The sequence below is a fragment of the Rosa rugosa genome, chromosome 5, assembly GCF_958449725.1.
Source record: "Rosa rugosa chromosome 5, drRosRugo1.1, whole genome shotgun sequence".
In the NCBI taxonomy this organism is placed as follows: Eukaryota; Viridiplantae; Streptophyta; class Magnoliopsida; order Rosales; family Rosaceae; genus Rosa; species Rosa rugosa.
This window is the reverse complement of record NC_084824.1, coordinates 4,907,209-4,929,583: the sequence shown is the minus strand read 5'-3', so window position 1 is coordinate 4,929,583 and position 22,375 is coordinate 4,907,209. Positions and strand designations below refer to the sequence as shown.

Sequence of the window (22,375 nt, the reverse complement as noted above, 5' to 3'; positions counted from 1 at the left end):
ATTGAACATATAGCTTAAGATTCTCGTGTTGAATTGTTCATTTATTTGACTAATTTCTAGTAGAGATGATCTTTGCACAATGATTTACATAATAAAATGATTCGTATAAAGTTGAGTGATAATTCGTTAATCACAAATTAATGACATGAACGAGCATGTTAGCCATTTTTAGTTAGTATCGATCGTATGTATTTTCTAATATCGATCACCCTAACGCGGTTCGCCGACATGCATAAAATTTGATGTAGTTTTATTACCAGCAACAAGAAGGAAGCTAAATATCCTGAATTATTCACGATACATGAACTGAAAATTTAATTATGAAATTAAAGAGGGATGGTAATAGCTAGATCCAGCTACTAATTAAAATTTAGGGAATTGGATCACGGAAGCACATCGTCCTTTAGGAAGAATTGGGCACTCGATAATATCTTGGCCAGAAGTGTCAACGCACAAGTAAACTTGGTAAAGTTGGCTGTTACCAGCTGAATCCTTGTTGCACTCAATCCCGGGGGCATGCCCAACACCCTCTTTTATAGCTGCTACAATGCTTTCTAAGCTGTATAGTTCATCGTCTGGTTTTATTCCTGCAAATTCAAGGACATTGATTTTTGCTTTCTTTAATCTAGCTTGGTTAATTTCTTATAAACAATTGAGTATAAACGAACTAAATTACCAGCTTTTTTAAGGGCTTGAAGAAGGTTTGCTTTTTCCTTGAGCTTGAGACCGGCTTGGAAGTAATCTTTCTGATCAAGTTCAGATTCGGAGCAAGTGCCATGCTTCTCCCATTCGTGTGACCAGAACCTGTAACCATTACTGCTTGGGCAGCTCATAGATGGCCAACTCTTTTCCAGATTGCCCATCAACTCTGATATCTATATATTTTCATTGTCATATATTAGGAAATTAGTTAGAGACGTACACCAAATGAAATGGTTCTTTGGTTCATGAAAACAGTTATTAATAATTAATGTAACTAACTAATCCACCTTCAGAACTGCAAAAAGCATTTTTGGTGCTGTCTGATGCTTAAAACTAAACAGAATTGGTTTTCAAGTTATATATAGGAGTACTTAATATTAGTACTTTTAAGCAATTTGCATGCATGCTTGAATTCTTTAAAAACTTATACCTCTAATAAAACCTTTCGTTACAGTACTATCGCAAAACAGAAAGAGTTTTTGTGCCCTTAATTCATAAGTAATAAGAGTATATTTATATTAATTCATAAGTAATAAGAGTATATTTATATTCATGAACGAACACAATTTCGTAAAATTAAATAATTCTCGAGCAAATATATTTTGTACAAGTTAAGCCGTTAAGGAAGGAACATCTCGGATTTCCCACTGTGGTTCCCCGGATTCATGAAGAGCCAAAAGAGATCGAAGACAAAACAATTAATATTTTTATGCTTCCTTTTGGCCGGGACCTGGGTAATTAATTATTTGATCGAGCTGATTTAGGGCATATTATTCTTTTAATGTGTACTCTGTTCTTGTCTGATTGTTAGCTAGCTTGGCTACACCTTCCAGTACTCCATGTGGATTAATTACAAGTATATATTCAATTAATATTATTATGAATTCTCGTTATACTCCAAAAACTAAGGTTATATATATGTTGATTAAAGTAAAGGTGTCGTGTACCTCAGATTTGTCGAAGACACTGTCTGGATCACAGTTTGAAGGGTAAGAGCCATCCTTGTAGTTTGGCCAGAGACCGTGAATGCCGAAATCTGCTGCAGGCTTCCCTGACTTTGGATAGCAACAACTATGCTTTGTGTCGCAATATGCTCCAGGCCACTGCATCGATTCATCAAAATGCATGTTAAATAACGAGAAACTATCTTTTAGGGTTTGAAACTAAAGACGTACAGATCGGATTGGAACATCGAAAGAGATCGATGTTTGAACCATATACTGTTAGCTCACCTGTTGAACGAAGTAGAAGAAATCAAAGTCCTGCGAAGCGCAAAGAACTGACAGGTATTGAATTACCAATAGTTTGATCAAAATCAAACTAGTGATGTATCTCATTGTTCCAGCTGAGTACGTACGTACGTTGTTCTTTTTGTTTCTGATCGACAACTTTTCGCAAAGCTTGCTAGTTTTAGAATGACAATGCTGATTAGCTGAAAGCTGTATTAATAGGCAAATTAAGTAGACAAAAGATGGAAGAAAATAAGGATGGAATATCCCAGAAAGCATAAGCTCTTATTTATCGCCAAGCTTGTGAATTTATACCAGGTACTAGCTACATGATCATTTGCGTGTCTAACGGTCTCTAACATTAAAAAAATTACAGTTTATTGCTTCTTCGTGCCTTCCTCCATCTATTTTTTTGATAGTTTGAGTTATCCAGTTAATCTATTTTAATTAGTTAGGTTATTACTTTGATCTAACTTTAATTGGCTTGATTAGTTGATTGAAGGGAATGAGATCCCATATATGAACACATCCATGTGAACAAGTAAAACATATATAATTTGTCATCAGCTAGGTTTGATATAGCAATGGAGAATAGAAAACTGCGAGAAAGTTTAACTACAATATAAAAAGGTTCTAATTAAAGTCATTAACTATTCCAGAATTATGGCTATTGGAAATCACAAGCAACAGTACCAGACGATTGGTGTGGCGGCAAGGAATGCTATAGCTAGCTGGATTAGTCTTTAAGTAATACTAAGCTATATATGGAGCTAGCTCAAGTCTTTCTGGCCAATCTTACAGATAAAGAGGGAACGTTAACTAAACTAAGCTAGCTAGATGCTTTAGACGACGCTTATGGCTTTGGTGTTGCGTGCAAGGCATTTTTGGTTGTGGACGGACAGTTCACGACTCATGACCCATGAGGCGCATACCTGAAACATGCATGGGCTTAACGAACTACGCAATTAATGTGTGAATGTGCTTTATTAATTGATCTTTGTCAGGCTAAAGGAATCTGAATAATTAGGGTTCCACAAATATGATAATTATTAAGGAATGCACATGAATTTTTGCAATGTCAATGGGAGTACTGGGTCAGCTAGCTAAGAGATAAGAGTAGTTGATGAAGATAATGGATAGCCATTGATCGAGCTGCTCATGATGATCGTGATGATGATGATGATCAAGTTAATTCCATCTGATCTGGAAACTTATTATAAAAACAACAGCTACCTAGCAAGTTCTTTAAGCTAAGGGAACTAATATTACTGAATATAGTTATATGAGGCAAGAAGGGTCAATGGCCCTTGTTAGTAATATATAGTGACGTCTAACAGAGTGTTTATGTTTCTAGGAGATATGAAGCCGGTTTTTTTCTTTAATCGATCGATCTACACCTACTAATTAGTTAAGTAACTAAAAAGGATAATGACAGATAGGTGTGTCTTGGTGTATATAAGTGGATCATCCAAAGAGAAAGAGATGTCCCAATCTTGTTAACATTTCACCACTTTCTATTTATGGTTCAAGACAACCACGTCTTTGATCTTGTTATAAAGGAATTTCATCCTCTTTGCACTCCCCGCCAACTATATGCAAAAATCAATTTGAGTCGCTCTAAATTGTTTCTTAAACTCCAACTTAATCCTTTAAGGCTTCTTTTGGTTTGGGATCCATGGTTGAAAATTAATCTCACTCCATCCAACTGTAAAACCATAGTTACATGCTCACAACATATGCACAACAATCATAATAGGATTAAGGCTTACCTTCAGCAATCACTGTCATGGATTCCATCTTATGCAGCTGCTAAACACGATCACTGAATATGGTCTTCTGTTACTTACCAACTTGCTTCTCAATGGACAGAACAATATGCAATAGTCGTGGTAGTAATCAGGGACCAATTCATCTGTATATATATGAGACTTAAACCTCAAGAAGCTTCTCATTAAAGCATTCCTTGTCGGTTTAGGTTTCACTCTTAGATTCCTAATGTATCACAACTTGTAGCCTTTCTTGTCGACTAAGCAATGGATTACTATCCTTAATGAATTGATACACTATTCATTAAGTTACTAGTATTGATTTACTGTTTGTATCCATGTTAAACTAGGATTGATATTAAGCTAATCATCAATTACTTTATGATGATATGTGTTATGTCCATATTTGATCTTACAATCTCCCCCTTGGACTCACACATATCATGCTCGATGATTTGCACCAGAGAACATCAAAACCTACTTAACTTACTGAAGTGCGCGCCAGATAACAAACTCAAATCGAAAATCCATTCCAACATGGTCAGATCACAGTTATTTATGCAGAGCAAGAAACAATATACATTTTAACAAAAATGCAGAGTTTCAAAACCACTAACATAAGCTTCTGCAATCCACATATGTTCAACCAGAAGTGATACAATATATGTTAATGTGTATCAACAAGTAAACATATATTAGGTCCTACTTTATGTTTCTAAATCCAGAAACTCAAGCAAATTCACTGAACACTGATGGCTTAAAAATATTGCTTGAACCTTAACATCATGCTTCACATGATTTAAGCCATCTGATAGCAAGTATGATATTCAAAACAAGATGATAATTTCCAAAATAAAACAATAAAGCTGCAGCAAAATCATAACTGGAAATACCTCAAAAGTTTATTGATAATAATAAAATCTGTCATTACAAACAAGTTGTGATAAATAAAGTCAAAAGACCACAACTAAAAAAATACAAGAACTCAAAAACCTTAGAAATTTAAATTGCTCCAACTGGATTAACTCTCTACTGAACCTAAGCATCTAGACTAGCTAAAACTCCAATGTTGGCTGTATGCTTCTGGAATGCTGCTACTGACAATGCCTTGGTGAAGGGGTCTGCTAGCTGTGAATTCGTGTCAATGCTCAAAACAGCTATCTCACCATGCTTAACCCTTTCTCTAACACTGTAATACTTTAAATCAATATGCTTAGAATTATTTGATCTTTTACTGTTCTTGCTAAAGAAAACTGCAGCTTCATTATCGCAATAAATCACAAGTGTGTCTGCCACAATGTGACTTAACACTTTGGTCTGCATCAAGAAATTCCTGATCCAAAGTCCTTCACACACAGTTTCATATACTGCAATAAATTCAGCTTGCATGGTGGAGGTTGAAACTAGAGTTTGCTTCATGGTTTTCCAAGCAACTGCACCTCCTGCTAGCATGTACACGTATCCACAAGTTGACTTCTTGGAGTCTGGATAATTCCCTGTGAAATCAGAATCTGAAAATCCAACGAGGTTCAGATCCTCCACTTGCCTATAAACTAGCATGTGACTTTTAGTTTTCTGCAGGTATCTCAACACTTTCTTCCCAGCTACCCAATGTTCATGGCTTGGATTAGACTGAAATCTTGATAAAATCCCTACTGCAAAAGACAAGTCTGGCCTAGTGCAGACTTGTGCATACATGAGACTTCCTACAAGTCTAGCATAAGGCTTTGACTCCATATTTTCTTTCACAACATCACTTTTGGAACTTTGCTTCTTGGTTAGTTTATCTCCTTTGGACATGGGGACTTCTCCAGTTGCACACTTCTCCATACCAAATCTCTTCAAAACTTTGGTAATATAATTCTGTTGAGACAAACCAAGTAGTCTCTGTGCTCTATCTCTTTTAATCTCAATGCCTAGTACATAGGATGCTTCTCCTAAGTCTTTCATGTCAAAATTCTTTGACAGAAAGCTCTTGGTGTCTTTAAGCAGTTTAATGTTACTGCTAGCCAAAAGTATATCATCAACATAAAGTACTAGGAAAATAAAATTGTTCCCAACTGTCTTCAAGTAAACACACTCATCAACAAGATTCTCTGTAAATCCAAAAGTAGAAATCACAGAATCAAATTTCTTGTACCACTGTCTAGAAGCTTGTTTAAGGCCATAAATTGATTTTCTTAACCTGCATACTAAGTTTTCACTTCCAGCTTGCACAAAACCTTCTGGCTGCTTCATATAAATCACTTCATCTAGTTCACCATTCAAAAAGGCTGTCTTAACATCCATTTGGTGTAGCTCCATATCAAAGTGAGCAACTAAAGCCATGATTATTCTAAATGAGTCTTTTGTAGAAACTGGAGAAAAAGTCTCAGTAAAGTCAATGCCCTCCTTCTGTGTAAAACCCTTGGCAACTAATCTTGCTTTATGTCTCTCTATATTGCCATTTGCATCTCTTTTGGTTTTGAAAACCCATTTACAACCTATAGGTTTCTGATTTGGGTCAGGTTCAACTAATTCCCAAACTGCATTTTGACTCATGGAATTAATTTCTGCTTCCATTGCTAGCTGCCATTGATGAGATTCACTACTTTCAATGGCCTGGTTAAATGTAGTTGGATCATTGTCCTCTGCACAATCTATTTCAATTTCTGCTTCTTGCAGATAAACAATGTAGTCACTATCTTCCCCCCCATAAGTTGGTTTTCTTGCTCGCTGTGATCTTCTAGGCTGAGGGTTGTCAGTTACGTGGTCAGTTACCTGACCAGTGACAGTTACTTGGTCAGTTACGTGGTCAGTGACATGACCAGTGACAGGTACTTGACCAGTTACTTGGTCAGTGACATGACTAGTTACAGGTACTCGACCAGTGACTTGGTCAGATACTTGACCAGTTACATGGTCAGTGACTTGTCCAGTGACAGTTACTCGGTCAGTGACATGGTCAGTTGCTTGACTAGTTATAGGTACGTGATCAGTTACTTGGTCAGTTACTCGACCAGTGACTTGATCAGTTACTTCTTGTTCTAAAGGCAATGCTACGCTTATATTCTCATCCGACACAATTTCCTCAAAATCTGAGGATAAATCCTCAAGGTTTGTATTGTGAACTTTTTCACTTAGAAACTTTACTTGATGTGTTTCAAAAATTCTAGGTGAATGATAAGCAGAATATAATTTATAGCCTTTAGATTTATCTGGATAACCTATAAAATAGCAACTAACTGTCTTAGGATCAAGTTTATTCAAGCTTGGATTATAAATCCTAGCTTCTGCATGGCATCCCCAAACATGGCAGTGATGAAGACTAGGTTTCCTGCCACACCAAAGCTCAAAAGCAGTATTTTCTATGGCTTTGCTAGGTGTTCTGTTGCAAATATAATTTGCAGTTTTTAAAGCCTCACCCCACAGAAATTTAGGCAAACCTGTTGTACACATCATGCATCTAACCATGTTCAAAAGAGTCCTATTCTTTCTCTCTGCAACACCATTCTGTTGTGGGTTATAGGGTGTTGTATATTGAGCTTTAATTCCATTGTCTTGTAAAAACAAGGCAAATGGACCCTTTTGTTGGCCGGATTCAGTGTACTTGCCATAGAACTCACCTCCTCTATCTGATCTTACTGTTTTGATTTTCTTTTCTAGTTGATTTTCTACTTCAGACTTAAAGATTTGAAAGGCTTTCAATGCTTGTGCCTTTTCTGAAAGTAGATAAATATAACTGTATCTAGAAAAGTCATCAATGAATGTGATAAAATACACATTTCCACAGATAGTTTGATGCCTAAATGGTCCACATATATCAGTGTGTATGAGTTCTAATAAATTTTGGCTTCTATATGCAGTCTTCTTTCTAGTATTAGTTATTTTTCCCTTAAAGCATTCAACACAGTCTGTTAGATCAGAAAAATCAAGTTCATTTAGGATGTTGTTTTTCACCAAAATTTTCAGTCTCTCTTTTGAAACATGGCCGAGTCTTCTATGCCATAAAAATGCAGACTTTTCATTTAGTTTGGTTCTTTTAACACCTGTTAAAGTGCTAGTACTGTTAGTGTTATTTTCAACAAGTAAAATTTCTTGTTGAGCCATTGAACAATTTAACTGTAAATAATCATTCATAATAACACCAGAACCAATTTGAACAGAATTTTTAGAAATAAGAATTCCATTACTATCCATAACAAGTCTACAACCAGATTTTACTAAAAGAGAAACTGAAACCAAATTCCTTCTCATGGAAGGTACATAAAAAACATTGTCCAGAACTAATAATTTTCCTAATCCTAAATCGAGCTTTAAGGTTCCAATAGCCTTGACTGCTACTCTCATGCCATTTCCTACACACAGGTTCACTTCATCACCTTTTGGGATTCTCCTCCTTATGAATCCCTGCAAAGAATTAGTAATATGAATAGGTGAGCCTGAATCTATCCACCAAGACTGTGGTTCAACATTTATAAGATTAATTTCTAAGGAAAAAACTGTATTAGAAAAAATCTTACCCTTTTTGGCTAACCAGTTCTTATAGCCAGTGCAGTCCTTTTTCATGTGTCCTACTCTTTTGCAAAAGTAGCACTTGAACCTGAATGGCCTGTTTTCCTTGGCCACTACAGCTGTTGAACTCTTAGTTATGGCTTTGGTAGGCTTGAGCTTATTCTGGGGCTTTTTCCTTTTAGGCTTCTCAATGAGGTTAATGGTTGTAGCAGGTTCCTTTTCTTCCTTGATCCTAAATTCCTCATCCACACAGATGGATATAAGTTCATCTAGAGTCCAGTTTCCCTTTTGAGAGTTGTAACTGGTCCTAAGATGACTAAAACTGTTAGGCAAGGAATGTAGTGCATAATGCACTACTTGCTCATCCCTAACCCCCATTAAGAGTTCCCTGAGTCTGCCATTTATATTGATCATCTTCATAATATGTTCTCTAACTCCCCCTGAACCCATGTACTTCAAATCATGAAACTCCTTGGTTAGCCTAGCTGCTTCTGCTTTTTCACTTTCTTTAAACTTAGCACCTATGAGTTCCAGAAAATCTGATGCTAGCTCAGGCTCTTCTATACTTCCCCTGACAGTCTTAGACATAGATGTTCTGATGAGGTTCTTAGCCATTCTATTGGATCTATGCCACTTCTTGTAAAGGTCAGTATCTTTCTTGGTGCTCTTTTCATTTAACTCTTCAGGCTTATCCTCAGTAAAGCAGTAGTCTATGTTCTCATGCATTCCCATATAATTTTCCACAGAGTCTAGCCAAGCTCTATAGTTGGTTCCAGTTAACATCAAGACACTGTTCAAGTTCATGTAAGAGTTACCTAAGGAGCAAAACAAAAATTCGAGTGAGTTCTCAGTTTGTAAAGAAAATATGTTTAAGTTTTCTGTGTTTTATTTAGCTTTAAGTAACCAAAACAAGAACATACAGAAAACCTAAACAACCATACTTGCATTCATGTCAGTCCATAACAAAAACAATATTAAGCATCACTTTTGAGCAGAAACTTAATATCCTGGAGTTCTTTATCAATATGCCATGTTCAATGAAAACAAGTTATCCAAAGAAATTTATCCACATCTTTAGACAGAAGAAAAATTTCTAAGTATCCGAATTTATTTTCATCAAGCATGCATACTGCTGTTTTGTATTCTAAAACCACACTTGACCACTTCTTTGGAAGATAAAATTGAAGCGTAGTTTTAAAACACAAAACACAATTTCAGTTTTGTTACTCGATCAAGTACAGTTACTTGGTCAGTTACTTGACCAGTTACACGTACCTGATCAATGTTTTCTGCCAACATCAATGAAGGATGCTTTGTGCATCATAATCACTTGTGCCAACAGAAAACCACAAAACATATGAGCTCTTTTACTTTACATTCTATCCAGATTCATCCTTGTAAGAAAGTTAAGCTCTTGTATCTGTCAATTTTAATAACGTGTAAACAAAATCTGGGAGATTTTTGTTCTTCATACAAGTTCACACAATCACAGATATAATACCACATCATCAATCAATTCAACATGCATATTCAAGCATAACCAAAATTGGTTCGATTCCAAGAAACCACAGAACAATCAAGAAATTGTAAATTTCATCCGGTCACCATCTACTCTAGCCTAACGCACGCCGGGAATGCTACTAGGGTTCTTGGGCACAATCAAAACTTTAATTATCATGCTATGAATCGAAAACAATTTTCACAGAAAAACCTGTTTTTGCTTTTTCCCCAATTTGCTGCTAAAAAATCATAGCGGAAGCGTGAATTTTATAATTAACCAGATGCAGCAGTCGACTTAAGTAACTTACCTTGATCAGGTACCTGACCAGTTACTTGGTCAGTTACCTGGTCAGTTACTTACTTGGTCAGGTACCTGATCAGTTACATGACCAGTGACTTGGTCAATAATCTGATCAGTTACTTGACCCGTAAAGCAAAAACCCTTAAAAAAATTTATGTTTGTTTTGCAAAACCCTAAAACGATTTTTCATATTTGTGAGCCTATGCTCTGATACCAATTGTAAAACCATAGTTACATGCTCACAACATATGCACAACAATCATAATAGGATTAAGGCTTACCTTCAGCAATCACTGTCATGGATTCCATCTTATGCAGCTGCTAAACACGATCACTGAATATGGTCTTCTGTTACTTACCAACTTGCTTCTCAATGGACAGAACAATATGCAATAGTCGTGGTAGTAATCAGGGACCAATTCATCTGTATATATATGAGACTTAAACCTCAAGAAGCTTCCCATTAAAGCATTCCTTGTCGGTTTAGGTTTCACTCTTAGATTCCTAATGTATCACAACTTGTAGCCTTTCTTGTCGACTAAGCAATGGATTACTATCCTTAATGAATTGATACACTATTCATTAAGTTACTAGTATTGATTTACTGTTTGTATCCATGTTAAACTAGGATTGATATTAAGCTAATCATCAATTACTTTATGATGATATGTGTTATGTCCATATTTGATCTTACACCAACCACTCTCGATCACCCAATTAATATCGATCTATATAGCTAGTCTTGTTTAGTTGAAAGAAATCAAATAGTGACTTTTGAGCCTAGCTTACTGCAGCTTGGTGACCCAAGATGAAAGATCATAGTATTTATTCACATGCATGAGCAGAACTAGAGACTATAGCACCAAATGGTTATCACTTATGACCACAACAGGAAAGCGTACAGTACTTGAAATTGCTCACAATCAGTGAATTATGAAACATGAAAGTAGTTAACAAATACTTGAATGCTTCAAGTCATCATCGATGGATCTCTCGATCTACATTATATTTATAAGATCGAATACTCTAGAAGGTAGGAAACTCGATGCTTGAACCACATTTCCCATGGGGAAAAACTGGGCACTCAATGAGGTCAGAGCCATTAGTGTCCACGCACAAGTAGACCTGGTAAAGTTGGCTGTTGCCGGACTGATCAACGTTGCACTCGATATATGGAGTGTACCCAATTGCATCTTTCAGTGCCCCCTTGATGTCCGCCAGGGTATAAGACTCGCCGTTGGGTTTAATACCTGCACTTTGAAGAGCTTGGAGGAGGTTGGCCTTCTTCTTGAGGTCAAGACCTGCTGCAAAGTAACTATGTTGGTTAATGGCAGACTCGGAGCAGGTTCCATGTTTTTCCCACTCGTGTGTCCAGAACGCAATCCCGCTGCTGCTAGGGCATGCTAGTGTTGGCCATTCTTCTTGCATACTGCTAATTAAATCTGAAACCTGTTCCCAAAATACTATGGTCAATAGGAGGAAAGAGGTAAAAAGCAAAAGGTAAATTTATCGTGCTTAGTAAAAAACAAAAAATGGTGACATGCATGCACCATTTTTAAAGTAGTAATTATAATTAATAACAATTTAATAGAGAAGATTTTTTTTTTGGTGTAAAGGGGGCCCAAAGGCCCAGCAACAAAAACAAAGAAAAGCTAACCAGCCGAGGGCCCGAGGCTGTTACAAAGTTTCTAGGCCTAGCAACGCCATCCATGTCATCCAGCACTGTTTGGACAACAAAGATTGGAGGACAGTCAAAAGTACACAATTTCAGCTCTTTTTTTGATTTTGTCAAGGGGAACCCAAAGGCTTCTTAGGCCCAAGATAAACTCCTTCGGCGCATGTGAAATGTTCCAACTGTGCATTGCAACACAGTGCCAGCTCTTGATCAGTGCTTCTCTTAGCCAACAAGTCAGCGACCATATTACTTCATTAAGTTATACTCTGATCCAAACATTTTCTATTTGACGCTTGGTTAATTGCCATATTTCCATAATTTACAAAGTAAAACATCCTTCATTTTGTCATCAATTGAAAACTAAAGTAAATGTAAAAGAATGAAAGATAAAGAGGGCATTGCTTGCACGCAGGGAATATGATCCACACCATAACCCGGCCATTGCTTGCACGCAGGCCTTGCCATGTGCCCATGTTCATAGACTACTCCTGCTTAGTTTTCTTTACGCTAATGGCTAATCTGAATCCTGCTCACATGACATGCACAGTGACCCTTTCTGTTCTTAAACTGTCCAGAGTAACGAAACTCTATCACACCGGCCATGCATGTTGATCCAAATTAAGAATATATGTCATGTTGTGGCCGGCCTTAAAAATGCGAAAAGAAATTAATTAATGTATAATCTATCGATGATTTTGATGGCAATCTATACATGCCGAGCAATGTTTAGTATATATCAGATCAAATTCCATACCTGAGATTGATCAAAGGGGTTGTTTGGATCACAGTTTGAGGGGTATGAACCATCCTTGTAATTTGGCCAGAGCCCATGAATCCCAAAATCTGCTGCAGGCTTCCCTGTGGTTGGATAGCAGCAACTTTTCTGTGTATCACAGAATGATCCTGGCCACTGCATTAACATCGATCAATCAAGAAAACTTAGAAAACCATGCATATAATTAGAAGATAATCATGTCTAGCTTTAATCAATAGTTCAAATATTGTTCAATTATTTGCTGCAAAACCTGAAATGAATATGATTCTTTCTCACCTGCTGAACAAAGTAGAAGAAATCAAAATCTTCTGCAGCACAAAGGACTGAAAGACATGATGATCCTACTAGTGCTAGTATTAGAAGCTTGACCATTTTTGAGGGGATGGACTTCATTTTTAATCTCTCACTCTCCGACTGGTAATGATTAATGGGTGTGAATTATGGAGCTGCTTATATGGCTGTATTTATAGGCCAAACTGGAAGATTTGGGAGGACGAATATGCTACATTTAATCCCAAAATCTGATGTCAACATCATTTAAGTGTGTAACGCTTGCACATATATGATAATTGCTATACGTCGGCTCATATTTTCCTTTCTTTTTTGTGGTTGTTTTTTGCTGTCACATTTATTGTTTTGGATTTTAATTTGCTTCTTCCCACTTATGGTTCCCCACTTTTCTTAATTTTCTGTTCACATTCATAATTCATCCATTTATGCAGATAATTGTAGTATCTGATCATTGAGATTTTCAATTACTCCGGACTCTCACATATAAAGTGAGCAGATTCACTATAATTCGGAGATCTTACGACTATTATTATGAGGAAATATCTTCATCTATATCAATTTGTATCCAAAAATGATGCTAATATCGCCATATTTGAACTGCTCATTTTTAAAATTATCCTTTACGTCTCTTTCAAAAAAAAAATAATAATCGTTTACATCTTTAAAAATAAAATTATCTTTTAAAATTTGTTTTACAAAAGAATTTAGTTATAGTTTGTTATAGTAAAGTTAGTTATAATATTCTTTACTATAACTAAATTTTAAGGCCTCATTTGGTTCGCAGATTAAACTTTATAGAAAAAGACATAGAGATGAGAAATCAAAATTCATACTACGCCGTTTGGTAACAATGGGAAACTAATTTCCAAGGATGGAGGGATTCAATTTCCCACATATGTTTCTTGCAAAAGAAATCATTCAATGATTTACATTCACCAAACATAAGAATGTAACTCTTTGCATTCCCAAACTTCAAATTCATGACACAAATAATGTTTTCCTACATCCACCAAGCATAAAAAATATAATCTTTCCAATTTCCAAACTTCAAATTCTTAAAACAAACGAGTATTTTTATGACCTTTTATTTCAGCTGTTTATTTAGCCAGTAGGTACAAGACAAGCCACTCCAGTGACTGTACAAGTGTTCTAATAATTTGGATCGAGTAGCCTTCCAGGATATTGGACACGTCTTGCGTGGTTGTGACATGCACTAATTAAAAACAAAACATTTGGTGAAATAGCGTGCAAGTCAAATCGTTCCCATGATGAACTTTGAATACTTCATATAAACTGCCAATAAGAGATCTTCAAATCAAAAGCTTGTATGGCCTTTGATATTCAAACATGGTTTCACACAGAAAATTTTAGCATTCAAAAGCATATTCTCTTTGCATGTTCCCCAATTATTTCACTATCATTTCTGAATTTGTATTTGAGCCTTACAACTTCAACAAAAGCCATTTGTGGATCCACACTAGTGAAACATGAACTAGCTAGTTAGAAAGCATGAATTAAGGTCTTTAAAATAATGATTTGATAGAGCTACATTTTGATAATTTCGGTGCGTATTTTATTTTTCTGTATATGTCAATTACATATAATTTTTTCCACCTTGATAGAGTGACATTTTGATAATTTCGGTGAGTATTTCATTTTCTTGTATATGTCAATTCTTCCGCCTTATTATGTGAATGGAGACACATTTCTGATATCGGAGCAGAATTCATGCGAGCCTTTTTTAGTACCACTAACCTAGAAGGAAGGAAACACCACACTGTCGGAACATTTTGCATCTGGCAGCACTGGACAGTGAATGAGAGAATAACCAGAAGGGTCTATACAAAGATAAACCTGGTAAAACTGGCTATTCCCATTTGCATCTTCATTGCATTCTATCCCTACACTGCGTAAGCCAAATGATGATTGCAGATTATTCATTAGGCTGTTTAAGTTAAACTTTCCCATCTGCTTGGATTCCTGCAAGTTGGAATAATCAATACAATTTATTTTCCAAATGCATGAATCAAATAATATATATATATATATATATATATATATATATATATATATATATATATATATATAAAGTGACCCTAAACTCCAACCTCGCACTTTAATTTCAGAGCGAGGCCTCGCTCTGGATAGAATCTGTATACAAATTTCAGCCAAATTGATGGCCGTTAAGGTATCTAACTTGCTTAAACAAATGGACGAACTGAATCTGTCCAACCTGAACCGTACTAGCTTTAAGGCAGTTATCAATGCCTTAACGACCATCAATTTGGCTAAAATTTTGCATAGATGATCTATACATTAGTACCTAAAAACTGAACGGTCGAGATGTGGATATGAGACAGAAAAGTGACCCTAAACTCCAACCCCGCACTTTAATTTTAGAGCGAGGCCTCACTTTGGAGGATATGTATATATATATATATATATATATAAAGGCCTGCTCACCTAAGGGACAGTTTTTACTTTTTAAGGGACTGTGAGGGACAAGTGAATCTGACGGCTGAAAATAAATGCACAGTTTTAAGTTGTTATAATTTCTGCTTTTATATTTAATACATGTGGTTAAGATACATTTGTCCCTCACAGTCCCTTATGTGAGCAAATCTGTATATATATATATATATATATATACAGATCTTATGTAATACCCCGAAAAATCCAAATTAATTTCCGTGGATTTTTAGAAATGATTTCACAATAGTGGGAGCGAGTACGAGGCTCTGAGAAGTTGTGGAATTAGTTCGAACGATTAATTTTCGAAAACGTACGTTATTTAGGGGCACGCGAAAATCGACTTTTTATACGTATGGAATTTGGGAAAACTTCCTTCATGAAAGTTGTAGAGCTCGTCGACACGATCGCGTACATATATGGAACGCAAAAATCGGAGCTCGTAAGAATTAGTTATGTTTTTTTGAAAACGTTTCCAGTTTAATATAAAAGCTTCCTTTTTTGTTAATTTTCCAAAAATACATTAAGTTTCCAAAATTGGAAACTGAACATTCTCTCTCTTCCTCACGCGTCCGAAACCGACGGAAACTGGGCAATCCTTCGCCGGCGTCTATCTTCCAATTCCGGCCACCTCTGGACGAGCAACCACGTCCATCAGCTTCGCCTCACTCCTCCGAAGCCATCTGTGGCAACCTTGCACGGCGGCACGGCCCCTAGCGGCGGCGGCGGCCCGGTTTCGATTTAAGCTCGATTTTGGTCAACGCCGGTTTTCTCCTAGCTCCGGCCACCAAAACTCACAATCATTAGCTCCTTGAACTCACCTCAACCTAGTGATCATGCTCGGAGAAGGATCGCACCTGGAGTGAAGGTTTTCACGTTCGTCGGAGCTCGACTGTTCTTGATCGAGAATCAAACCTTTCGATCGTGATATCTCGAGCTGTAGTGCATCGTTTTGATTGATTCTTAAACCAGTGAGTTCGCCTTGATGTTCTTAACAACTCTCCAGAAGGGATCGAGGCCGGAGGATGAAGTTTTCACGTCGAAATCATAGCATATCGGTTTCTGCATTTCTTCGCCGGTTTCTGGAAAAATTCCGGCCACTCCAACTGTTCTAGGTAATTTTCGACTACTTCCGGTCATTTTCAGACTTCATGCTAGTTATGAAAATTGTTAAGCTTGTTGAGATGAAGAAGGGCAGCCCGGCCCCGACACCATTGGCGGTGGTCGGCGGCGGCTCTGCCACTAACTCCGGCGGCCCTTTCCGGCCACCTCCGGGGATCAAAAATATGGTTTCTGTACATTTCAGATTCTATATTTCAATACGATCATTTTGATATATTATGCGCAATTTTTGGATATCGTATGATGAAGTTATGAATTTTTAAGTTTCGATCGATTTCGATCGTTAGATTTGTGATATGTGAAGTTAGGACCGTCAGATGGACTTGTAGTTTTGATATGATGATCTTATGACTGTCCCAGTGGCTTTGTGTGGTCATGGGCGAAGATCCGACCGTTGGATCTTCGTATAATTGAGAAATGGTGATTCGGAAGGCGATTCGTGAGAATCCGACCGTCAGATTTTCATATAATTTTGTGGAGATGTTTGTAAGGATGATTCGAGAAGATCTGACCGTTGGATCTTCATTATAATTTTGGAGGATGATCCTAAGGGCGATCCGTGAGGATCTGACCGTTGGATCATCATTAAATTAAGATTCGACCGTCAGATCATCATATAATTAGAATCCGACCGTTGGATTTCAGTATATGTGTGGTTTATGAGTAATTTACTAAGTCAAGATAGTATCTGATTAGGTGATTGACGAATCGAGTTGGTGGACGATTCAGATGGATATGTGGCTTTTAGAAGACGCAGCTGGAATTGGAGGTGAGTAAACCTCACGTGGTTCATATTACGAACCCAATATATTTAATTGCTTTATTTTGCAATCATATGAACTATTGTTGGTGTATTAGACATTCCTGTGTGAATGTCTGTATATATATTATTACGTGAAATAATATGTATTGTTGGAGTTGTGTTGAGTTTATTGTTGAGAAACAATATATTGTGAGGGGTATTGAGTTTATTGTTGAGAAACAATATATTGTGAGGGGTATTGAGTTTATTGTTGTGAAACAATATATTGTGAGGGGTATTGAGTTTATTGTTGAGAAACAATATATTGTGAGGGGTATTGAGTTTATTGTTGTGAAACAATATATTGAGAGAGATGTTGAGTTTTATTGTTGAGGAACAATAAATTGTTGTGATCTGTGGAGATCAATAGGTCACGGGGTGACCATGGCATACTATCAGCGAACCACGCTCTCGCGCCGGGTAGGTGGAACTGAATAGTATTAAATCGTGAACCACGCTCTCGCGCCGGGTAGGTGGAAACGATCAGTTAGAGCTCTAGTCTGTCTGCCAAATATTGAGTGACCTTATGGGGGAAATTGAGAGTAACTCATAAGTGTCTATATATATATATATGAGTGTGAGAAAGTAACGTGGGTTTGTGGTGGTCTTGTAATTTAATAAATCAACAGTTCTTTCTTGTTTACTCATACTAGCTGTCAAAAGCTTACCGGGTTTTGTGTTGTTGCAACTCCCGGTACACTATTCAAATTGTGTAGCGGGTAATCCTACAGGACAGGAGAACCAGGACGGTGATCGTGCGGTTAGAGCAATTGTTAGAGTTTTACAGCAATTGTACGTTGTGAGGTGTGTTATGCTCATTTGAGCTTTACAATATTGCTTGTGAGAGTGAATTGTAATAATGAACTCGAAGTTTCGAGATTTGGATTTTGTAATTGTAATTATTCATGTTTCGGATTTGAATTTATTATTCAAAATTCGGGGCGTGACATCTTATCCAGAGCGAGGCCTCACTCTGAAATTTCGGAGCGAGGTTGGAGTTTAGGGTCACTTTTCGGTCTCATATCCACATCTCGACCGTTCAGTTTCTAGGTACTAATGTATAGATCATCTCTGCAAAGTTTCAGCCAAATTGATGATCTTTAAGGCATTGATAACTGCCTTAAACCTAGTACGGTTCAGGGTGGACAGATTCAGTTCGTTCATTGGTTTAAGTGAGTTAGATACCTTAAAGATCATCAATTTGGCTGAAATTTTGCAGAGATGATCTATACATTAGTACCTAAAAACTGAACGGTCGAGATGTTGATATGAGACCGAAAAGTGACCCTAAACTCCAACCTCGCACTTTAATTTCAGAGCGAGGCCTCGCTCTGGATAGGATCTGTATATATATATATATATGACGAGGGAGGTAAAGATGAAAAAATAGGTACCAGCAAGTTGTAGCATTTTGAGGATGTCTACCAAGGCTTTGAGGGTCGAACCGTTCGCGAAGTACTTGTACTGATGAAGGACAGACTGTGAGCAAGTGCCATGTTTTTTTCCATCCTTCGGCCTAAAGCTGCGTACTGTTGCGGCTCGGGCAGGCCAGCGACGGCCAATCTGTTTCCAAATAGTCGATTATCTTTGACACCTGCATTATCATCATCCTCATTAACAAACTAATTTAGAATATACAAGGTATCAAAATGAACTAGTAGTCCACATGGTATCATCATATCATTGCTACTCGATCTAATTGCAAACTCAATGTAGATGTTGTTAGGAACATAGAATTCGACATTGGGAACAATTTTGGGTCTTGAATGAAGTGTTGGAAATTCTGGACATGGATGATGCTTTGAGTAAGAACTTGTAGGTTGAGGCGTGTGGTACACTGCCCTTAAGAGTAGATGTCCGCCCTTCGGAGATTATATCTCGGTGTAGCAAGTGTTGACGGCCTACCCTCCAGGGTACAACAACCTCGATCCTTGTAGGTGTACACTCACAATACTTGGATCGTATCGAACAACTTGAAAACTTTCTTTTGGTGGAGTAGAACAATTAAAGGAAACACATGAGAAATTTTAGCTCGGAAAGGAAACAAAGGATTGATTTTTCTTGTGTATTTCAATCTGAAAAGCTAGGGATTATATATATGGCAGGAATGATCAATGCAATGACAATTTAATAATAGCAATTAAACTTGTAACTTATGTAACCGAAAGGAATATTATGACATTGATTAGGAAGAATCAAAACGTCTAATTAGGAATGACATTTATACTCTGTAACTTATGTAACAGAAATGCAATATATATCTTGACATTGATAAGTAAACCAAAACGGAATAAAGCAAATAAGGAATGAACCACCATAATTGCAGACTTTGACCAAATAATGGTATATGAGTAAATTGATGAAATGTTGGTGTCAATCACAATCAAAGAGAGTTAATGACTATTACCATCTACAATTAAAGGTCCATTGGAGGTTTCAAATATAGCTGGTATTTTGAAATATTCTAAGTAAATTCCAACATGAAGTACATACTTTCTTGCCTCTTCATGCATAGAAAATTAGTTTTATAGAGAAGCAATGTTGCAAATTATATACCTCTGTTTCATTGAAGTGGTTGTTGGGATCGCAGTAGGTTGGGATTGAACCATTGTTAAAACTGGGCCAAAAGCCACTGATAATGAAACTTTGTGCAGGTTTGCCTGTAGTTGGATAGCAACGAATGTGCTGAGTGCCAGAGTACGATCCTGACCACTGCATGCATCAAATAACGCTACAATCTTCAGTAGTATAGTTTCAATGAAAATCGCAAAAAAAAAAAAAAAAAAAAAAAAAAAAAAAACGAGCAGAGGTCATCTTCCTTTTCAGACAGCCCACCAAACGATCACCTGTTGTACGAAGTAGAAAAAGTCATACCTGAGAAACGCTAAGTACTGCTAGACTCTGTATTATCAAAAGCGAGATGAACGGTGAATGGTCAAATTTCGTTTTCATCTCAACCTCTGTTATCTGGGAATAGTCTAATTCGAAAGGTCCAGTTTCAATGTGTTCATGGTGAAGTATTTAAAGGTAAAATTAAACAGAAAACTATAGTTCCTCCTCAGCAACGTAGCCCGTGTTTCTTCTTTTCCACAGTTTCCTACTTGTATATTGTTCCTGCGATCATTATCTTATTTACATCTAATTAATCCAAAACCGAGGATCTATTAACTATATATGTATCCTAGGAATTTCCATAGATGTATCATGTCTGTTCGATCTGGTTAACAAGATACATGTAGCTTAGGTTGGTACAAATTGGCTAATTGTTGTTTGTGAGTCAGAATATGACAGATGCAGCCTTGGTGTTAATGAGTCAACTCAAACTACTCTTTCATCTGATCTGCAAGACCTAAGCTTAGAGAAAGATCAGAAGCACTAAAAACTTAGTTTTTAGGTGATAAAATACTTTGAATAAACTTATTTGTAGAATAAGTGAGAATGATATGTGTTTCTCCATTGATAATAATGTCCTTTAGGTAGAGGGGCAAGAGTACAAAGATTACTAATATTACAAAGAATCCTATTAATCTATGATTAAATATACTCTCCCTATTACAGAAGGATTCACATTCTTGTTTGGACCAGTCACACCAAAACTAGGTTAACTGCAACAAATTCGATGAGAGCTATGATTCTCAGGTCTTGACATCTGTTTAGTTGGCATATACACTTATACTCACATGAACCTTTGTCAATAACTTGAAATTCAAGTATATTATTGATCCATATCAATAATATTATGAACCTCATGTTCATACATAAATTGGATCTCTCAAGACCTTGTCATATCGAAGGCTTGGATTTGAACTATGGATATTCATGATCACTAGCAATGACAATTATTCACTTTGCACATAGTGCAACTATGGACATGCTCTGGTGCATGCAATTGTCATAACAGTTGATGTTTCTCAAAGCTAAAGTTATAACTATCTCAAGAGCTGCAGATCTTGATAGATGGCTCCAACATATCATATGTTCTAGTTAGCATGCTTTTGGATGCTCCTCCTGATGAGATTCTCTCATAGATTGTTGCAACCTTCAAATCATGTATATGATCAAATAAATGCACCATGTATAGTGGTTCAATGTGTCTATCATAAAAGTGAGACCATGTGTGCTTAATTTGCATAAAGGGACTGATCATGAATTTTCATACTTGTAAAGGTTAAATAAATACCATAAAAACTAGGCAATTTTAATAAGCCTTACCTCACATAATAAGGTTAGAAAACAAAAACCACTGCAAGTGGCCTAGTGGTTCTTGTCCAGTTGGGTGTGCTCCCCAACCTAGGTTCGAACCCCGAAGCTGTCAAAGTGGCCAGACACTGTGCTGCAATGCACAGTTGGAGCGTCGAGGAGTTTATCTTGGGCCTAGGAAGCCTTTGGGTTCCCCCTTGACAAAGTCAAAAAAAAAAAAAAAAAAAAAAAAGGTTAGAAAACAATTTCATATGCTCAACTTCATAGATAAAGACATTAGCTATAGAATAACAATGTAAAGGGATAGGAATTGACACGTATATTTACTGCATGATTAGTCTGGCTATGCTGGGATACACTGCATGGGTGTGTGTTGGTTCTATTGACGTCTTCCACTAAAAAAAAAAAAAAAAAACTTGTATAATTTGATAATTTCATAAATGGTCAATGGGAGCTCTTATTTAATTTATAACTTCGCAAAAATTATAATATGTTACAACATAATTCAAATTCGATATCTTAGTATTGTCATAGTACTCATTCAGGTAATAAGTTTTGACTATAATAGGATGAGTATATATGAGATTTAAACTCTTAGATTCCATGAGTGAGCATGAGACTCTTTTATTCATTCATGGACTTGCCTTTGGCAATATGAATTGACAAGGATTTGGTTAAGCAATTCTTATAATGAGACAGAAGATATGAATATTTACTTTTCATTAGCAATGTGCCTTTAACATCTCCATAATAACCAAGACAACCAGTCATAAGCCTCTCGTCAATATAACATGTATATGTAACACTGTACTTATAAAAAAGTTGTCGCACGTATAAAAGAAAAATATTCATAGTCTCATGTTTGCAAAGAGACATTGTGTCAGAGTGCTTTCAATTCACTGGTATGAACAACTTTTTGTAACTTAGGGGTTGATAAAGTCCAAGTGCTACATCACGTTTCTAATAATCAAATTCATTTGAATTGTCTCTTTCTAATATGACCGATGGTATAATTTATTTATATGTATAATGAAACGTATTTCGATGTC

At 36.6% G+C, this 22,375-nt stretch overlaps 2 protein-coding genes across 2 annotated transcripts; both read right to left on the bottom strand.

The window, feature by feature from the left end:
• Window positions 1-212: 212 nt before the first annotated feature.
• On the bottom strand, window positions 213-2,190 carry LOC133712512 (ribonuclease 3-like). The gene is made up of 4 exons (XM_062138618.1): window positions 1,935-2,190; window positions 1,650-1,805; window positions 677-875; window positions 213-587 (listed from the first exon to the last, which is right to left on the bottom strand). The coding sequence occupies exons 1-4, from the start codon at window positions 2,037-2,039 to the stop codon at window positions 364-366; spliced, it is 684 nt and encodes a 227-aa protein (XP_061994602.1). The 5' UTR covers window positions 2,040-2,190; the 3' UTR covers window positions 213-363.
• Window positions 2,191-10,840: 8,650 nt separating this feature from the next.
• LOC133710947 (extracellular ribonuclease LE-like) lies at window positions 10,841-12,885 on the bottom strand. The gene is made up of 3 exons (XM_062137102.1): window positions 12,719-12,885; window positions 12,422-12,577; window positions 10,841-11,441 (listed from the first exon to the last, which is right to left on the bottom strand). The coding sequence occupies exons 1-3, from the start codon at window positions 12,833-12,835 to the stop codon at window positions 11,019-11,021; spliced, it is 696 nt and encodes a 231-aa protein (XP_061993086.1). The 5' UTR covers window positions 12,836-12,885; the 3' UTR covers window positions 10,841-11,018.
• Between the last annotated feature and the right edge of the window lie 9,490 nt (window positions 12,886-22,375).